At 41.7% G+C, this 20,044-nt stretch overlaps 1 protein-coding gene across 2 annotated transcripts in view; it reads left to right on the top strand.

Moving 5' to 3' along the window:
* The window catches only part of cfap77 (cilia and flagella associated protein 77), a 237,508-nt gene extending 217,902 nt beyond the window's left edge, over window positions 1–19,606 (top strand). For both annotated transcript variants that reach the window (XM_072566320.1, XM_072566319.1), the window contains one exon: window positions 19,216–19,606. In XM_072566320.1, coding sequence (XP_072422421.1) covers window positions 19,216–19,338 — 123 coding nt within the window. In that variant the 3' untranslated portion in view covers window positions 19,339–19,606. The remainder of the gene's footprint in view (window positions 1–19,215) is intronic.
* Window positions 19,607–20,044: the final 438 nt, after the last annotated feature.

Raw genomic sequence — 20,044 nt, 5'->3', positions numbered from 1 at the left:
TCTACTTGTCCCATTGTTATCTCCTTTGGCTTTATCCCACCATGTCTTCTGTTATTTAAATTTCTCCTGACTTTTACCCTGTCACAGATCTTCCCTTTGTTCATGTCTCCTTCCATCTCCTCTCATTTCTCTGCACTTAAAACCTGTTACATCTGTACCATTTTCCAGACCTCCGAAGGGCCACAGACCTGAAATATTAACTTTTCTCTCTTCGCAGATACTGCCTGACCCAAGTATTTTCAGTATTTTGTCTTTATATTTCAAGTGTCCAGTATCCACTATGGTGCATTTTGTAATTGCAACTTGTTTGGAAGTGTACCAGATCAGATTCGATGAACACATTTATAAATGTCCAGGAAAATGACACATGATTCATCACAGTGTTCAAGTTTAGAATTCTGAGATGTGTTCTTTCAGCTGCATGATTACAGGTGATCAATGGTTTTAGCAGTCGTGGTTTCGGCCAAAGCTTTGTAGGAACATAAAAACAGGAGTAGGCCATTTAGCCTATCAAGCTTGTTCTGTCCTTTATGAGTTTATGGCTGAACTGTTGTTAAATTCTATATAAGTGCCTTTTCCCATTGCTTTTGAAATATTTTTATAAGAATCCATCAATTTTCATTTTAAAAGTAATAATTTATCTAACATCAATTGCCATTTGCAGAAAATAATTCCAACCTTCTCCTGCCTTTTGCATAAGAATATAAGAGTAGGAGGTGTAGATCATGTGGCCCTTGAGCCTGCTTTGCCATTCAGTAAGACCATGGCTGAGGCAAAAGCGAGGATTGCATATGCTGGAGATCAGAGTCAAGATTAGAGTGGTGCTAGAAAAGCACCGCAGGTCAGGCAGCATCTGAGGAGCAGGAAAATCAATGTTTTGGGCAAAAGCCCTTCAAGACCATGGCTGATCTGATCACGGCCTCAACTCAACCCCCCCTCTTCGGGGGGGGGTTAACTAATTTGGCAGGGGGGTGGGATCCGGACTTGTAGTCCAGCAAGTAGGCTAGCTGTTTGTCAGGATGTGCAAGAATGTAGGGAGGCTGTGGAGAAGGTAGCACTGACAGGGAATACTTGCGGACACAGAGATGGGTTCAAGTGTGTATACTTCAGCGCAAGGAGTATCAGAAATAAGGTGGGTGAACTTAAGGCGTGGATCGGTACCTGGGATTACGATGTTGTGGCCATCACGGAAACGTGGATAGAAGAGGGACAGGAATGGTTGTTGGAGGTTCCTGGTTACAGATGTTTTAGTAAGATTAGGGAGGGTGGTAAAAAAGGAGGGGGGGGGGTGGCGTTGCTAATTAGAAATGGTATAACAGCTGCAGAAAGGCAGTTCGAGGGGGATCTGCCTTTGGAGGTAGTATGGGCTGAAGTCAGAAATAGGAAAGGAGCAGTCACCTTGTTGGGTGTTTACTATAGGCCCCCCAATAGCAGCAGAGATGTGGAGAAACAGATTGGGAAACAGATTTTGGAAAGGTGCAGAAGCCGCAGGGTAGTAGTCATGGACGATTTCTACTTCCCAAATATTGATTGGAAGCTCTTTAGCTCAAGTAGATTGGATGGGGCAGTGTTTGTGCAGTGTGTCCAGGAAGCGTTTCTAACTCAGTATGTAGATTGTCCTGCCAGAGGGGAGGCCATATTAGATTTGGTACTTGGTAACGAACCGGGACAAGTGATGGGCTTGTTAGTGGGTGAACATTTTGGTGATGGTGACCACAATTCTGTGACTTTCACCTTGGTTATGGAGAGAGATAGGTGCATGCAACAGGGTAGGTTTTACAATTGGGGGAAGGGTAAACACGATGCTGTAAGACAGGATCTGAGGAGCATAAGCTGGGAGCATAGGCTGTCAGGGAAGGATGTCGTGGAAATGTGGAACTTTTTCAAGGAACAGATACGACGTGTCCTTGATATGTATGTACCTGTCAGGCAGGAAAGAGATGGTCGTGTGAGGGAACTTTGCTTGACGAGGGAGGTTAAATGTCTTGTAAAGAGGAAGAAGGAGGCTTACATAAGGTTGAGGAAACAAGGTTCACACAGAGTGTTGCAGGGATACAGGATAGCCAGAAGGCAGCTGAAGAAAGGGATTAGGAGGGCATGAAAAATCTTTGGAGGGTAGGATCAAGGATAACCCCAAGGCATTTTATGCGTATGTGAGAAACATGAGAATGACGAGAACGAGGGTAGGTCCAATCAAGGACAATAGTGGGAGACTGTGTATTGAGTTGGAAGAGATAGGAGAGGTCTTGAATGAGTACTTTTCTTCAGTATTTACAAATGAGAGGGACCATATTGTTGAAGAGGAGAGTGTGGAACGAACTGGTAAGCTAGAAGAGATACTTGTTAGGAAGGAAGATGTGTGGGCATTTTGAAAAACTTGAGGATAGGCAAGTCCCCCGGGCCTGACAGGATATATCCTAGGATTATGTGGGAAGCAAGAGAGGAAATTGCAGAACTGTTGGCAATGATCTTTTCGTCTTCACTGTCAACGGGGGTGGTACCAGGGGACTGGAGAGTGGCGAATGTTGTGCCCCTGTTCAAAAAAGGGAATAGGGATAACTCTGGGAATTACAGACCAGTTAGTCTTACTTCGGTGGTAGGCAAAGTAATGGAAAGGGTACTGAGGGATAGGATTTATGAGTATCTGGAAAGACACTGCTTGATTAGGGACAGGCAGCACGGATTTGTGAGGGGTAGGTCTTGCCTTACAAGTCTCATTGAATTCTTTGAGGAGGTGACCAAGCATGTGGATGAGGGTAGAGCAATGGATGTAATGTACATGGATTTTAGTAAGGCATTTGATAAGGTTCCCCATGGTAGGCTCATGCGGAAAGTCAGGAGGCATGGGATAGAGGGAAATTTGGCCAGTTGGACAGAAAACTGGCTAACCGGTCGAAGTCAGAGAGTGGTGGTAGATGGTAAATATTCAGCCTGGAGCCCAGTTACAAGTGGAGTTCCGCAGGGATCAGTTCTGGGTCCTCTGCTGTTTGTAATTTTTATTAATGACTTGGAAGAGGGAGTCGAAAGGTGGGTCTGTAAATTTGCAGATGATACGAAGATTGGTGGAGTTGTGGATAGTGAGGAGGGCTGTTGTCGGCTGCAAAGGGACTTAGATATGATGCAGAGCTGGGCTGAGGAGTGGCAGATGGAGTTCAACCCTGCCAAGTGTGAGGTTGTCCATTTTGGAAGGACAAATAAGAATGTGGAATACAGGGTTAATGGTAGGGTTCTTAGTAAGGTGGAGGAGCAGAGGGATCTTGGCATCTATGATCATTGATCGTTGAAAGTTGCCACTCAGGTGGATAGAGCTTGTAAGAAGACCTACGGTGTATTAGCGTTCATTAGCAGAGGGATTGAATTCAAGAGTTGTGAGGTGATGTTGCAGCTGTACAGGACCTTGGTTAGGCCACATTTGGAGTACTGTGTGCAGTTCTGGTCGCCTCACTTTAGGAAAGATGTGGAAGCTTTGGAGAGGGTGCAGAGACGATGTTGCCTGGAATGGAGAATAGGTCATACGAGGATAGGTTGAGAGTGCTAGGCCTTTTCTCATTGGAACGGCGAAGGATGAGGGGTGACTTGATAGAGGTTTATAAGATGATCAGGGGAATAGATAGAGTAGACAGTCAGAAACTTTTCCCCCGCGTACAACAGAGTGTTACAAGGAGACATAAATTTAAGGTGAAGGGTGGAAGGTATAGGGGGGATGTCAGGGGTAGGTTCTTTACCCAGAGAGTGGTGGGGGCATGGAATGCGCTGCCTGTGGGAGTGGCAGAATCAGAATCATTGGTGACCTTTAAGCGGCAATTGGATATGAACATGGATGGGTGCTTAAGCTAGGATAAATGTTCGGCACAACATTGTGGGCTGAAAGGCCTGTTCTGTGCTGTATTGTTCTATGTTCTATGTTCATTTGTTTGCCTGAATTAATTCTTAATTTGACTGCTGAAAAGTCTGGCTCTAATTTTTTGACCATGCAGCCTAGCTCGACTCCCCAGTTTGGTGGAATAGAATCCCTGTGGAAGCAGGCCATTTGGCCCACCAAGTCCACACTGACCCTCTGAACAGCATTCCAGCCAGACTCACCCCCCCGATGCAGTCCCTCTAACTCTGCATTTCCCATGGCTAGCCCACCCAACCTATAATCCCCGGCCATTTAGCATGGTCAATCCATCTTTGGACTGTGGGAGGAAACCAGACTATCCAAAGGAAATCCACACAGATATGGGGAGGATGTACAAACTCCACACAGATAGTCACCCAAGGGTGAAATTGAACCCAGGTCCCTGGTGCTGTGCTAACCACTGAACCACCGTGTTGCCCCTAAATAGCGGTGGCAGGATTCAAACCCACCCCCACAAAAAGACGGGAGCCTTAATCCAGCATCTTAGCCTGGGAGGCCACGCTACCTGATAACTTAGTTTTGACTGCTATGTCCCTTAAAATCTTGAAGATTTTAATCGTATTGCTCATTAACCTTCCAAATTCCAGGGAATTCAATTCTAATATTTTCTCCTAATTCAACTCTTGAACTCTAGGTAAATCCAAGCTGCAATCCTCCAAGGCCAATTTTTCCTTCCTAAAAATTGCTCCCAGGTCTTTGCTGAAAAGTTACATTGACCCAGCTATATTATATTCCTCTTGAAATAAAGGCCAGCAATTTAGTAGCTAGTTTGTGTATTTTCTATAACTGTTTATGACAGTTTAATGATCATTGTAGCTAAATGTTGGATCTCCACTCATTCTAGCTATTCATTTAGAAAGTAGCATATTCTATCCCTTTTAGGTCAAGTGGATGACCTCATTGCCTACATTGGAATCCATTTGCCACACTTTTGCCCAATCACTTAATCAATAAATATTTCTTGCGGTGTTAAACATCAATTTACTTTGCCTATAAGCCAGGTATTTGTACTGCTGGCCAATCTGAACAAATGACTTTCTATCCTATTATCTAATTCTCTAATGACTGTCATGAATAGTTGAGGTCCCAATACCGATCCTTACAGAACACTACATTCTATCAATTAGAGTACTTGCCCCTCTCTATGTCTCTTTCTGCTCAACCAGTTTCCTAAACAGGTCAATCTTTTGCCTTCAATTCAACTTGAGCCAATAGTACGTTCCAGGGCTCATGATATATGTGATGGATAATTTGAAAGTTAACAAGAGCTTCTAGAACTTTAGAATAACCAATATGAAAATAATTAGCTGCTAGGTAGAAAGGTAAGTGGGATATTTCTTAGAGATTTGATGAATTTTTAGAAATACTGTAGAATTAACTTGAATAAATTCCAAATGAGAGCTAGATCCGGAGCAAAGATATTTAATAGGCAGTAGTTAACAGAGCTAAGTTTCAGGCACACATCTGAAGGATGACAAAAATGAAACCATTGGAACTAGAGGTTTTTTAATTTCAAAGAGCCCAGAATCTGTAGACTTGGCAGCAAGAAGGCATGATATTGCTAGTAATAGTTCAATAGAATGAAGCAATATAGAGGTTTGCTTCCAATCTCATCAAGATTTAGGGAAGAATAAAGAGAAAAATACTGACATTTTTTGGATATTAGAACATTCTACAAGAAAGATGATGCCATAGTCCAAACAGCCCAGCATGAGAAAATAAATCTGGTGTGGAAATTAGGGTAGATTGAATATGAGCGAATCTATTGATCTTAGCAAAAAAAAAGCATTAATACTACACTGACAAATGGGTGAATAGAAGTGAAGCTACTGTTGATGGTGATTTAGCAGAAAAGATATTAAAGTGGTTATGTTTGATTCTAATAAAAGATTGATAAGTTCTTGAGAGTATACAAGTTGCAAGATGAAAAGAAGATCATTTTGTATGGTTAGAGAAAAGGAGTTATAGTCACATGTTGTATTCAGGGATCTGAGCATATAATCTATGCTGACATCTAGTACAGTGATATGCTACTGTCCTTCACAAGAAGTGAGACACCAAAACTCTATCTTTCCAAATGACTGAGAAAAATGCCAACATTCAGAATTGAGAAGTTGTTATCAGACTCAATATTTAGCAATTTTTGAGAAGATTTGTAGCTCAGGTTGATGATAAGTATGTAAGTTAGCTTGCTGAGCTTGAGGATTTATTTTCAGATGTTGCGAGACCATACTAGGTAACATCATCAGTGAGAGTCTCCAGTGAAGTGCTCGTGGTATGTCCCGCCACTCTATTTATAGGTCTTGGTTACTTAAGGTGGGTGATGTCATTTCAGATTGCTTTTGTTTTACAAGGGAAGGTAGATAGGATCTAAATCAATATGTTTGTTGATGGAGTTCTGGTTAGAATGACATGCCTCTAAGAAATCTCATGCATGTCTTTGTTTTGCCTGTCCTAGGATGTGTGTGTTGTCCCAGTCAAAGTGGTGTCCTTCTCAACATTTCTCCCTCAAAAACATCACTATGGTCAAATTCAGTGCTGTATATAGAATTTTACCATGCACAAGCCTTTTTTTAAAAATTGATTCATGGGATGTGGGCATTCCAAACTTGTCTGTTCCTCTTTTGGATGTTTGAGCACAGTTCTTTGGGACAAAGTCAGAAGAGAGACTAGGGGCATTGGGCTGTGGGGAAGGATGGGAATATTTCACTCCCACCTAATCAGCAGTGTCATGGCATTAGTTAGCTTAGGTGGCTGGACAAACGGTTTACAATGCAAGTGGTGCTAACTGCATGAGTTCAATTCTGGGTACCAACTGAGGTCACTCTGAAGGTCACACCTTCTTGCCGGAGGCTTGGTGACCCTCAGACTAAACTCATCACTGGTTATCTCTCTTTAAAGGGAGAGCAGACTGTGGTAATTTTACACTTTTCATGCAGTGCCATGCCCTGTGCAGAAATATTAGGAATTCTGGATTAGTGGTGCTGGAAGAGCACAGCAGTTCAGGCAGCATCCAACGAGCAGCGAAATCGACGTTTCGGGCAAAAGCCCTTCATCAGGAATAAAGGCAGTGAGCCTGAAGCGTGGAGAGATAAGCTAGAGGAGGGTGGGGGTGGGGAGACAGTAGCATAGAGTACAATGGGTGAGTGGGGGAGGAGATGAAGGTGATAGGTCAAGGAGGAGAGGGTGGAGTGGATAGGTGGAAAAGGAGCTAGGCAGGTCGGACAAGTCCGGACAAGTCAAGGGGACAGTGCTGAACTGGAAGTTTGAAACTAGGATGAGGTGGGGGAAGGGGAAATGAGGAAGCTGTTGAAGTCCACATTGATGCCCTGGGGTTGAAGTGTTCTGAGGCGGAAGATGAGGCGTTCTTCCTCCAGGCATCTGGTGGTGAGGGAGCAGCGGTGAAGGAGGCCCAGGACCTCCATGTCCTCGGCAGAGTGGGAGGGGGAGTTGAAATGTTGGGCCACGGGGTGGTTTGGTTGATAGGTGCGGGTGTCTCGGAGATGTTCCCTAAAGTGCTCTGCTAGGAGGCGCCTAGTCTCCCCAATGTAGAGGAGACCGCATCGGGAGCAACGGATACAATAAATGATATTGGTGGATGTGCAGGTAAAACTTTGATGGATGTGGAAGGCTCCTTTAGGTTCTTGGATAGAGGTGAGGGAGGAGGTGTGGGCACAGGTTTATTGTATCCGTTGCTCCCGATGTGGTCTCCTCTACATAGGGGAGACTGGGCACCTCCTAGCAGAGCGCTTTAGGGACATCTCCGAGACAACCACACCAATCAACCAAACCACCCCATGGCCCAACATTTCAACTCCCCCTCCCACTCTGCTGAGGACATGGAGGTCCTGGGCCGCTCCCTAACCACCAGACGCCTGGAGGAAGAACACCTCATCTTCCACCTCGGAACACTTCAACTCCAGGGCATCAATGTGGACTTCAACAGCTTCCTCATTTCTCCTTCCTCCACCTCACCCTAGTTCCAAACTTCCAGCTCAGCACTGTCCCCATGACGTGTCCTACCTGCCTATCTTCTTTTCCACCTATCCACTCCACCCTCTCCTCCCTGACCTATCACCTTCATCCCCTCCCCCACTCACCCATTGTACTCTATGCTACTCTCTCCCCTCCCCCACCCTCCTCTAGCTTATCTCTCCACGCTTCAGGCTCACTGCCTTTATTTCTGATGAAGGGCTTTTGCCCGAAACGTCGATTTCACTGCTCGTTGGATGCTGCCTGAACTGCTGTGCTCTTCCAGCACCACTAATCCACAAATTGGTGCTTCCAGCATCTGTAGTTATTGTTTTTACCTCAGATATATTAGGAAGCCTTGGAAATCTTCAAGCAACATCGTGAGGTGGAGATTTGATGCAACCAAGTCTGGGAACTGAAAATCCTTCTAGAATAAAGAAGAGAAAAATAAACTGAAGGAATGTTTAGAGGCTGTGGTTTTACTTCTTAGGGATAGTAATGTAATGCCCTTAAAATACACTTAAAACAATGAGGTCTTTAAAGTAGCAGAGAAAGGAATGTCATGTGAATGCTTTAAATGCTCAGAAACCTGGCTTACCAGAACAGGCACAGGCAGCTGGATTTTGTGATCACAGCTGGATCTGACTATCTGGCTGTCACCAATCTGATGTTTGTACAATCTATTACATACATATTGGTTATTGTATTAACGGTTCAATGCTCACATTTCTCTGTTGACATTGGTTCTTTCAGAACTGTTAAATGTGTGCTATTTCCCTAGCTATTGCATGATTAACTTGAAAAGAGAGATCTCCATCAAGAACATGGAATTGAGCTAGAAAAGTGTTCTAAAATGAAACTAAATATTACAATCTGCTCACAATCAGGACAGTGGTGTGCATTATACAAAAAGTAATAAAACCCAAAAGAGCAGTATCATAAGTTTTTTTTAAAATATGTTCAGAAAACCCATTACCACTCAAACTAGCTTCTTTTATTTCTAAACTGGGGCATTTCCACATCAGCAGTGCTAGAAATGTTCCAGAAATAAGTAATTGATACATTCATGCCAGGAAACATCCTCTTATTCTCATAAAAACAAGAAACCTCCAGTCATAAGTCAACAGCTGCTTGGTGCCTGACAGAAACAGCAATCTGGGGTTTAACTGTGTCTGTGAGCAGGGAGGTCTCTTGGAATTGCATTTACAGCATCCCAGAGCAGTCCTGCTACTGTTCTGCCTCTTGACATGGCCTTGCACTGAGATGAGAGCAGAGATGAGGAAGAACAAGATCATAGCTGTATGTCTCCGAATTCCAGTAGCTACAATCCTAGTAACTAGCTACAGGATCTAAATAGGTAAAAACAATGACTGCAGATGCTGGAAAGCAAATACTGGATTAGTGGTGCTGGAAGAGCACAGCAGTTCAGGCAGCATCCAAAGGGCAGCGAAATCGACTTTTCGGGCAAAAGCCCTTCATCAGGAATAAAGGCAGAGAGCCTGAAGGGTGGAGAGATAAGCTGGTGGGGGTGGGGAGAAAGTAGCATAGAGTACAATAGGTGAGTGGGGGAGGGGATGAAGGTGATAGGTCAAGGAGGAGGGTGGAGTGGATAGGTGGAAAAGAAGATAGGCAGGTAGGACAAGTCATGGGGACAGTGCTGAGCTGGAAGTTTGGAACTAGGGTGAGGTGGGGGAAGGGGAAATGAGGAAACTGTTGAAGTCCACATTGATGTCCTGGGGTTGAAGTGTTCCAAGGCGGAAGATGAGGCGTTCTTCCTCCAGGCGTCTGGTGGTGAGGGAGCAGCGGCGAAGGAGGCCCAGGACCTCCATGTCCTCAGCAGAGTGGGAGGGGGAGTTGAAATGTTGGGCCACGGGGCGGTGTGGTTGATGGTGCGGGTGTCCCGGAGATGTTCCCTAAAGCGCTCTGCTAGGAGGCGTCCAGTCTCCCCAATGTAGAGGAGACCGCATCGGGAGCAACGGATGCAGTAAATGATATTGGTGGATGTGCAGGTAAAACTTTGATGGATGTGGAAGGCTCCTTTAGGGCCTTGGATGGACGTGAGGGAGGAGGTGTGGGCGCAGGTTTTGCAATTCCTGTGGTGGCAGGGAAGGTGCCAGGATGGGACGGTGGGTTGTAGGGGGGGGGCGTTGACCTGACCAGGTAGTCACGGAGGGAACGGTCTTTGCGGAAGGTGGAAAGGGGTGGGGAGGGAAATATATCCCTGGTGGTGGGATCTTTTTGGAGGTGGCAGAAATGTCGGCGGATGATTTGGTTTATGCGAAGGTTGGTAGGGTGGAAGGTGAGCACCAGGGGCGTTCTGTCCTTGTTACAGTTGGAGGGGTGGGGTCTGAGGACGGAGGTGCGGAATGTGGACGAGATGCGTTGGAGGACATCTTTAACCACGTGGGAAGGGAAATTGTGGTCTCTAAAGAAGGAGGCCATCTGGTGTGTTCTGTGGTGGAACTGGTCCTCCTGGGAGCAGATACGGCGGAGGTGGAGGAATTGGGAATACGGGATGGCATTTTTGCAAGAGGTAGGGTGGGAAGAGGTGTAATCCAGGTAGCTATGGGAGTCGGTGGGTTTGTAAAAAATGTCAGTGTCATTAATGGAGTAGAGAGCTCATGCCCTGGTGCTGGTCATTTGGGCAAAGTCAGTGCAGAATAAGTGAGATAAGAGTGCAAATAGCTGCTCTCCCCCTTATTAGCACAGTTGGTTCTGCGATAACGTGTGTTTCTTCAATGAGTATTGGCTTTAATGCTATTGAAGAACTTGGACTGTTATTTGTAAAACGCGAACATTCCTTACCTCTATTGGCTATTAATGCAATTCAGGCCTCATTAGTTTAAATGGTCAGTTATTGCACAATTTCTTATAACACAAGATTGCACAAGAACGGAACTATCACATTATATCAGAATCAACTGCACTGCCATAGTGGGCCTGTACCACACTTCCAGAGGTAGGTCCAATGCTGCCCCCCTATTTGGAAGCCTTGGAAATCATAGTTCTGATCGTGACGCTAGAGACATGATGCAATATGTCTCCGTCTCTTATTATTTTCACTAAGTCTGCAAACTGAGAACTTCTCTCAAATAAAGAAGAGGAATAGTTACTGAAAGGATGACTTTAAGCTACAGTTTTTTGAGGATAAATAATAACATTACCTACAACCAGTTAGATATCGTCTCACCTTATACCTTTTTGCCTCAGCTTCTTGTGTATATTTTCAATCAAACCGTTCAGGCATGTTGTGACACATCTCCAATGTAATTGGGCTTTGGACCTTCTAGCCCAGAGGTAGGGACACTACCACTGTGCCATTTGACCCCTATAATATGTCTATCTCATGTCAAACCTGGACATTTCACAGAAAATTGACCGTGATAATCACTACATTACAGAAGCAGAATGCTGAAGTTTTTATAAATAGACAGGATTTGTGTAATTGGTTCTGATTGCATCCAGTTATATCCTTGAATTGATGGAATCAGTTGTACTAACTTTCAGTTCTGCCCTACAAATGATCAGACTAGTTCTAGTAGATTCCAGAATAATTGATCAACTCTCACAACCTCCAATTTCATTGAAAAGCCAGATTTTTGTTGCAATATACTAACAAGCTGACACAGGGAATGAAATGCTAACTGTCAGCTTGAAGTGTGATGACTAACATGTATGCAGCACTAATGGAATTCTGCACTGATCCAGCTGCATTTTCACTGTGCTTAAAAGAGGTTATTATCATAAAATGTAAAACCAGGCATCCTAACCCCTTTTTTAAATGTTCATGCTTGTAACACCGTTTTACTGTAAATGCCTGTTGCTAGTTAGTTCTCCAATTACACAATTTACAAAGCACACGATAGGAATAGCAGACATTTAATTTTTGGTGTCAGATTTTCTTTAGAGACAACAAAGTCTATTTAACAGTGTTGTTTTGACACAATTTCCTCAAAATGAAAGCTCTTTAACTCCATCTGCACGCAGTTGTACCAAAATCATTCATATATTTATTGCGGTGGTTAGTTGAGTTACAGCCAAGCAGCCTGCAGTATTTTGATCTTGCTGGATAAACTGGCTGAAGATAATCAAGTGCCCATCATCTCTGCACTCAATATGAACCAATACCATTTAATTTTCACCCCAAATTATTTTTCCCTTATAATTAAGAACTTGACCATTTCAGTCACAGTTCTTCATTCTTTGCCATCTGATTCACTAGGAATGCAAGAGGTGTCAAAGAGCACAAACTTGATCAGCAATTTCTACTTCAATTTGAGAGGATTTGGATCCAAGTATCCTCCTGTAGGCTTGGGGTCAATTCTATAGTGGTCCATTTGGCTCCTGAAGGCAGCAAGGATTTCATTTGGAGTCAAACAGTCTTGATTTGGTTTGCTCACCTCAGTAATGCTGATCAGTTTTGAAGCCTAACAGTTCTACTTGTGGTATGAACATACAGATGGTTAATCAAGGCCTTGCAGGCTGGAGGAAAAAAATATAAATCACCTGCCAAGCTTTTTGTAGTCATATTGAAAACACTTTCCAGTGTGAGAAGAAAAACCTTTCAATTTTGTCAGACAGATTTTGAAGTAAGCCATAATCATCAATAGGCCCAAAGAAAGTGATGAGGCTTCTCACCTGGGCTCCGAGCGCAAGCCTCCAATTAAAGAAAAATTGTTTGTTTTTAATGGTCTTTTACACTGACAAGTGGGCAATCATTCCAGCACCGGTAGCTGTCAGGGATCCAGGAAAATCCTCAGTTGATAATGCCCAATGCTTCCAATTAGGAGCAGAGCCGCTCCTGGAGCGCTAATGATTCCCCAGTCTCCACAGGCCCTCGATCAGACTTTTACTGCAAATTACTGACACAAAACAACTTGTATTGATGGCGGAACATGTCGTCCGTGGCTGCTGAGTTTAATGAGGCGATGGAAGTTTGGTTTTGCTGAATTTCTTTGTTTGACAGCTGCTTGGGAAGAGGAGTGTTGACCTTATAAAAGATTTAGTGATTCTCATTATATTCTGTCAAGTAGTAGAGTGATGTGTTTCTAAGTAATTTGCATCTAAGCTCCTTGTGCATATTTTTGCAGAGCATTTCTATATCAAAAAAGTAACTGTTGCAATCTTCCTGTCAGTTTTTGTTTGGAAAATGTTTGTCCAAAAGCTGCTTTTTCATGCAGCAGGAGTTTGGGGATGGGGGGTATGCAGGACACGGATAGAGGGAAGAAAAGAAAGAGTTGTATCCATGTTGCAGTCCGTCTAAGAAATTGAACTCAGTAGTTTTAGATTTTTCCTGGATATATTATGAAACTACCAACACATTGTGGCAGATGGTGGACACAGCAGGGAATACTGGAGATAAGAGTGGCTCTATATCTGTGACGCTTTCTGACACAAACCTGGACCACTTGCTGAACAAGATTCTAACTATAATAGGTTTTGTGGGTGTGATTATTTTTAACAAGTTGTCAACAGCTCTTGAGAGTTCTTGATAATTTTTCAGTCCGACCTCCCTTTTGTTTGTTTTCCTGTATCACGGGCTGCACTAGATATCACTAACCTGTGACAACACTCATTCACTTTTCATGTGGTGAGGAAACAAAACAAAGGAGTACAATTAGTGAGATTGAACAAGGTGTAATGTTCTTCTCTTGACTATTTAAATGACCAGCACTGTTTCTACAATCACATGAATGATTGTTTCGTCTGCGAACCACTTAGGTGGGTGAAAGATCTTGCAGGCCACCCCACCCTGTTCCTACGCAACTGCTTTAACTTGCTACTGCAAAAAAATCATCAAATGCTTGCTAGTAAACATAATAAAATATTGTGGATTTTTAAACATGATATATAAATTATTCATTTGTGGCAGAAACAAAAGTATAGAATTTTCTTATTGCAAACATTAATATTACACATCAAAGAACACATCAAAGGAATCCATTGTGTTAAATTATCACAATAATCTTCAAAATTAATTCATGTCTTACATCTATAATAATTAATCAAAATCAATAGTAACAGAAATCCTCCAAATAAACTATATGGTTTTGTTTATGACAACTCATGCTGTGCAAATGAGAACTGGTCTGGTCGTGTGTTTTCAAGAAGGGTTGTGAACTTGATAGTCTAGTCTGTTCTCTTGTATGGCCTTAATGTACATCAGGGAACTGCATTTTGGACCAGCTTTCTGACCACCTGGAGGACCCTCATAGACTACCAGTGATGCCTAGAGCACACTTTAAGAGCTATAGATTGTCACAGTGACATGATTTCGGTGGTGGAACATAAAGGGCTCGAAGGTTATGGGTAAGCTCAGTTTGGAGGATATCAATATTTTGCCCAAGGTTTTACAGTATAGACAGGCAAGAGACTGGAAGAACACAGCAAGCCAGGTAGAATCAGGAGATGGAGATGTTGACGTTTCAGGTGTAACCCTTCTTCAGGTCTCCACCTGCTGATATTGCCTGGCTTGCTGTGTTCTTCCAGCCTCCTGCCTGTCTGTTTTGGATTCCAGCATCTGCAGTTTTTTTTGTCTCTAAGCAAGTCTTTACAGTTAGCATTTCATTTGAGAAATGCTCCATTCCTCTAAACTTATCTCTCTATAGCTTTCAAAAATTACAGCATTGATTAAATTTCAAAAGTTCAGCACTGAAAATAAAGCTCCTTGGGGCATCCTTCTGTCATGAAAGATGCTCTTTACTGCATGTTTTTTCTTTTCTATCAAATCTGATCACCTACATCTGCAAGTGTAACTTGTAATGATATCATAGACATTGTAAATGTGATTACTTTGTCCATGCTTGGAAGGAAAAACACTAAAATTTCATAATTTGAATATTGCACCTCTTAAGATTTCTATGAGATTTTGTTTAGAACATCAGAGGTAATTTCTGAGTTTTAAATTGTCAAAAGTACACGCAAATTTATGGCCCTTTTGGAATGTAATTTCAATCATTTTTGAATTGAATTTCCAAGCAAAAAATGGGAAATAAGAGAATGACTAATCCACAGAATCAGAGATTAAGTTTATCCAGGTGTTTTAGACGTTTCTAAATTAAAACAAATTACTGAAGACTAAAGAGTTAAACTCCTTCTCTGTACATGGTTCTGCAAATATTCCAATCATTCATTGAACCAGAATCTGAGTCTCTGTTTGCCAGTTATTCATAATCAATTATTACGTGCAATTACTATAAAACTTAACTGGACAGTGGACGCACCATCACCACAAAGAATACTAAGGCTTGAAGGTGATTCACCATCACCTACTCGAGGGTTACTTTGGGATAGGTGATAAACACTGGTCTTGTCAGGGACACTCATATTATGTAAGTGCATATAATAATCAGTATGAATATCAGAACACAATGTGCAGGTGAGACCCTTTGCTCTGAGAAAAGAACTAGTTTAAATGTGACTTAGTGGAAGTCTTAAATTATGAAGGAGTTTGGTAGTTTTAACTCATAGGGATGTCCATAAGTTAGGATCATAAATGTAATATGGTTGCTAATATATCTAATAAAGAAATCAAGTTTTTGTTTTACACAGAATTGTTACAATGTGAAACTATAGATATGACTCTAAGGGGAAGCTAGGTATGTACTTGATGTTGACAGTATGTGCAGATGGGATGAGATGAAATAAATTAGAATGATATGGCAAAGTGTGAAGGGGAAAATCACTTCTCTTTTTAACTCTCTCTTGGTTAGTCACAACAAATATTCTTGGTTCTTTTTAGTATGTGGTTATCGTACTTCAATTAAAACAGAGTTTGCTGGAAATGAAGGAGCCAATAATAAAAGTTTTCTTGAGTGAAAGAAAGAGGAATTTTAATACGTAACCCCAAAGATCACAAAAATGCAGCATCAAACACACAGACAAACAAGGATAATAACTATCAATAGAATGTCTGGTATAGACAGACAGGGAGAATAAGGATTACAGAGTTTAAGAGTCCTTCCAGTCCTTGAAGTGTTTTAACATAAGACCACTGTTGTTTGATTGTTGACTGGTATCCTCAGCAACAGCGAGGTTTGTAAATACCTTTGCATTCTCGTTGAATGGTTATTTCTCCACTTGGTTTTTCACTGGGTGTTATTTTCAAGATGAAGAAGGAGAGAAGGAGTGAGAGACAATCTTCCAGTGTTTGCTTACAAATCCATTTTCTTTTTCTCTCTGCTACTCAAAACTAGCTATTGAAATATTGTTCAGTTTGTATTCCTGAGTCTAATTCAATCTGCTTCTAAGATGACTACCTAGTTGCTAAGCTCTTCATCTCCCAATATGTGAAATATCATACTAGTACAGATTAAAATAAAAGATGTGAATTTCTTGATAGTAACTCAGTTGCCTGGTTTTGTGTCTTTAAATAAAAGTTCCAGTGCCAATGGTTTTGTTTCACAAAACTTGCCTCAATATGTGATTGGGTAAATATTGCAGCCATTTTAGGTTGGTGTTTCTTTTTTTAAAAAAAAATAAGTGTGTGGTCTCAGGTAAGGCAATCAGGTCATGGAAGTTAAAACTCAATAATCTGTAATTGCCACTATCGTAGTTTGGAGGAGGCTGAATTGAAACATGTTCACCAGAATGGAGTGTTTGTGTTGAATGGCCTGTTTCTGTGCTATACAGTCTTGGAAATTTGATGTTCTTATATAATTAACAACGTGGAAGGAGGAGAGGGGAGCATCATAAGGTATTCCCTTCTTGACTCCAGCCTATAAATTTGGGAAACAGGGTTGACGGTTTTGCAAGCAGCCAATATTATCATATAGATATTCCTACCTGGCTACTAAAGTAGCCACATGCTCACGTAGTTCAATATCCAGCTAATTCACTTCACTCCTTATAATATTCAGAAACTGCTGAAGACATTGACTATAATGACACTGTGGATTATGGCAATAATCTGTGTAACAGGATTGGTCACCTCCCAGTCAAAACTGTGCAGCACATTTATGATTTTGACACATGCGTAGGTAGAAAATATCTAAGTACATCCTATCCACACACAAAAAAGATTAATCTAATCTTGCTGTCTGTTGATCCATCAACATCAATGTGGATGGTGCCTTTAATAGTACCATCAACTGCCATTAGTGTAGCACTGTCCAGGACCACCCGAACCACTTGCTTCACACCTCATTAGTGTAAATTCAATTATGGTTCCATGAGGATAACTACAGACAAGAGCTGAGAGTAGATGCTTTTTGGGTCGAGGCAGCATTAGAAGTATGACATCAAGGAATCCTCAGAGAATAGAGATCAATAAGGTTCAAGTGGAAACATTTCCAATACCTGAAGTCATACTTGATATGAAAAAAAAGCTTGCACTTTCAGAGATCAGCCATTACAGCCCCAAGACATCACTGCAGTGATCTGCCAGTGTAACATCCTGGACCCAGTCATTTTCACTCATCTATTATGTTCAAATGAGCCATTCTCCTCCACTCTACCTCTAGCCTGTCTGTTTGATCTTGTCCTACTTAGACATTCACTACTATGTATCTGTCTAATGCTCCCTCCAACTTATACAGGGCCTTGGTGATGCCACACCTAGAATACTGTGTGCAGTTTTGGTCTCCTTTTCTGAGGAAGGATGCTCTTGCTTTCTAGGGAGTTCAGCAAAGGTTTACCAGGTTGTTTCCGGGGATAGCAGGACTGACGTATTGGAAAGATTGACTTGGTTAGGATTTTTGTCACTGGAGTTCAGATGAATGAGGAGGCATCTCACAGGGGTTGGTATGTTTTAGCGCAGCCGTTTGGGCGCCGGCGTTTTGGCACAGCCATTTGGGCGCCAGCCCATTTGGTGACGGACATTTTGGCACTAAGAACATTTCTTTATTACAGTTACAGTTACAGTTTTTAGTGATTAACAGATTTAATGTTTTTATTTTTCAATAAAGTTACAGTTTTAAAACTTTTAAAAGTTCTTCCTTTTCAAAGTTTGGGAGAAGATTTGTAGCTCGGGTGCTTGTTGTTGTGGTTCTGTTCGCCGAGCTGGGAATTTGTCTTGCAAACATTTCGTCCCCTGTCTAGGTGACATCCTCAGTGCTTGGGAGCCTCCTGTGAAGCGCTTCTGTGATGTTTCCTCCGGCATTTATAGAGGCCTGTCTCTGCCACTTCCGGTTGTCAGTTCCAGCTGTCCGCTGTAGTGGCCAGTATATTGGGTCCAGTTCTTCCTTTGAATGATGAAGAATCAATCAACATTTTCTTCCTAGCACCAAAACATCCAAATGGGCTGGCGCCAAATCAGCTGGTGCCCAAACGGCCGTGCCAGAACGCCAGTGCCCAAATGGCTGCGCCCAATCGTCCCATTCCGATCTCATAGAGACTTATAAAAATTCTAATAGGACTAGACAAGGGAGATGGCGGGAGGATGTTGGGTATGCCCAGAACCAGGAGTCACAGTCTGAAGATTTGGGTATTTAGGACAGAGATGAGGAGACATTTCTTCACCCAAAGAGTGGTAAGACTGTGGAATCATTACCACAGGAAGTAGTTGAAGCCAAAACATCGAATATATTCAAGAGGCGGCTAGATATAGCACTTGGGGCAAATTTGGATCAACGGTTATGGGGAGAAAGCAGGATTAGGTATTGAGTTGGACAATTAGCTATGATCATGGTGAATGATGAAGCAGACTCAAAGGGCAGAATGGCCTCCTCCTGCTCCTATCTTCTATGTTTCTATGTTTCTATTCCTACTTTCTATCTGGAAATATTGTTTTTTTGTTCTGTGTAATCTGGTTCTTTTAAAGATATATAGATAAATCATTTCATCCAAATTGAAACTTCTGACAGACTTTATTTTCATTTTCATGATTCATTATTTTTGACAAAAAACTACCATTCCATGGAACTAGTATTTTGTTTCCAATTCTTATGAAGATATGTATCAAAATGAAAAAAAATGATGAAATCCCTCCATTTATGATTTTAAAATATGGTGTAAAGGAAAACAAAGTTCAAAAGAAATGCCATCAAAACCTTTCCTCTTAAGAAGGAAGGGTCAAATCTGGATTGACTCATTCTTTGTTAAAGGGCATTGTTGATCAAGAGCAAACACTAACATTCCACAAGCATTAGTTGAATTAAAGCTGCTTGTCATTTATTTTAACTCAGAAGTTTTTTTTTGTAAATTTAAAATAGCTAAACATCAATAGTTTAACTTGCAGTTCATGCTGTCTACACAACATTGCTCTAATAGTTAGATTAGCCACAGATTCTGGACAATGTTCTTCAGGTTTGAGGTTGGAGATTATGCTTCAGGCACTATAGTTTTTGAAATATTGTCCAAATGGATTATTGCCTCTGACATTTCCTTTGGTTTGTTTTGTGCAGATAGGACCTCACCTAGATACCTTCCGGAGCTTGAAAGCTCGCCGTGCAGCTCTTGAAGCTAACTGGTTGGATTCTGCTGCAAGGAGTGGCCCCCATGGACATGGTGTCTATGCCTTTGAATAAATCACAACCTAAATTGATAGTTTTCTTTAACTTGCAAATTAAGTAGAGGGATTGTAATTGTGCATATTTTCAAATGCTTGAAGTATGTAGCAATTTTAGTACATAACTGGAATTAAATTAATCTTTTAGCTGTCTAGATTGCATCTGTTGTGTGTCAAGATCCAACACTAGATTCAGGAAGAAACTCAGTTTAATATTCTGTATGTAGGAAATCGTCATTTTCATCCCTCTGTTTAGAGAAAATAAATGATCATCTACTGTACATTAACATCCAAGACAATTCGATGGAAACTACCAGAAAAGGACTCCTAAGTTAATCAATTAAAAAAAATTATTCTGTAGCATGCTATTACTCAGAGCTTATGTAAACTCAGTTCCCACATGACAGGCCAAAGGAAACGGTGAGGAGGACATTGGGTGCTTAAATAATCATAAAGACAAAACTGAACTGAAGGTACTTTGGCTTGCCATTATAAGGAATGAGGTAATTCTGTTTACTTGTTAACTAGAAGTGAAGAAGCACACACTTATTCCACATTCATACATTGTGTCCACGTTTACAGAAAGATTACAACTGTATGCTGAAATCAATGAAATGTAACAGTTAGTAGTCAAATATGGTCCCCCAAATAGTTTGCTGAATAACCCAATGCAATTGTGACATGAGACAGTTATTAGAGCTCAGATTTCTGTGCTGCTGTTTGTA

This window comes from Chiloscyllium punctatum, chromosome 49, assembly GCF_047496795.1.
Source record: "Chiloscyllium punctatum isolate Juve2018m chromosome 49, sChiPun1.3, whole genome shotgun sequence".
NCBI classification, from domain to species: Eukaryota; Metazoa; Chordata; class Chondrichthyes; order Orectolobiformes; family Hemiscylliidae; genus Chiloscyllium; species Chiloscyllium punctatum.
Note: the sequence above shows the minus strand (reverse complement) of the source record. Positions and strands in the feature narration are given on the sequence as shown.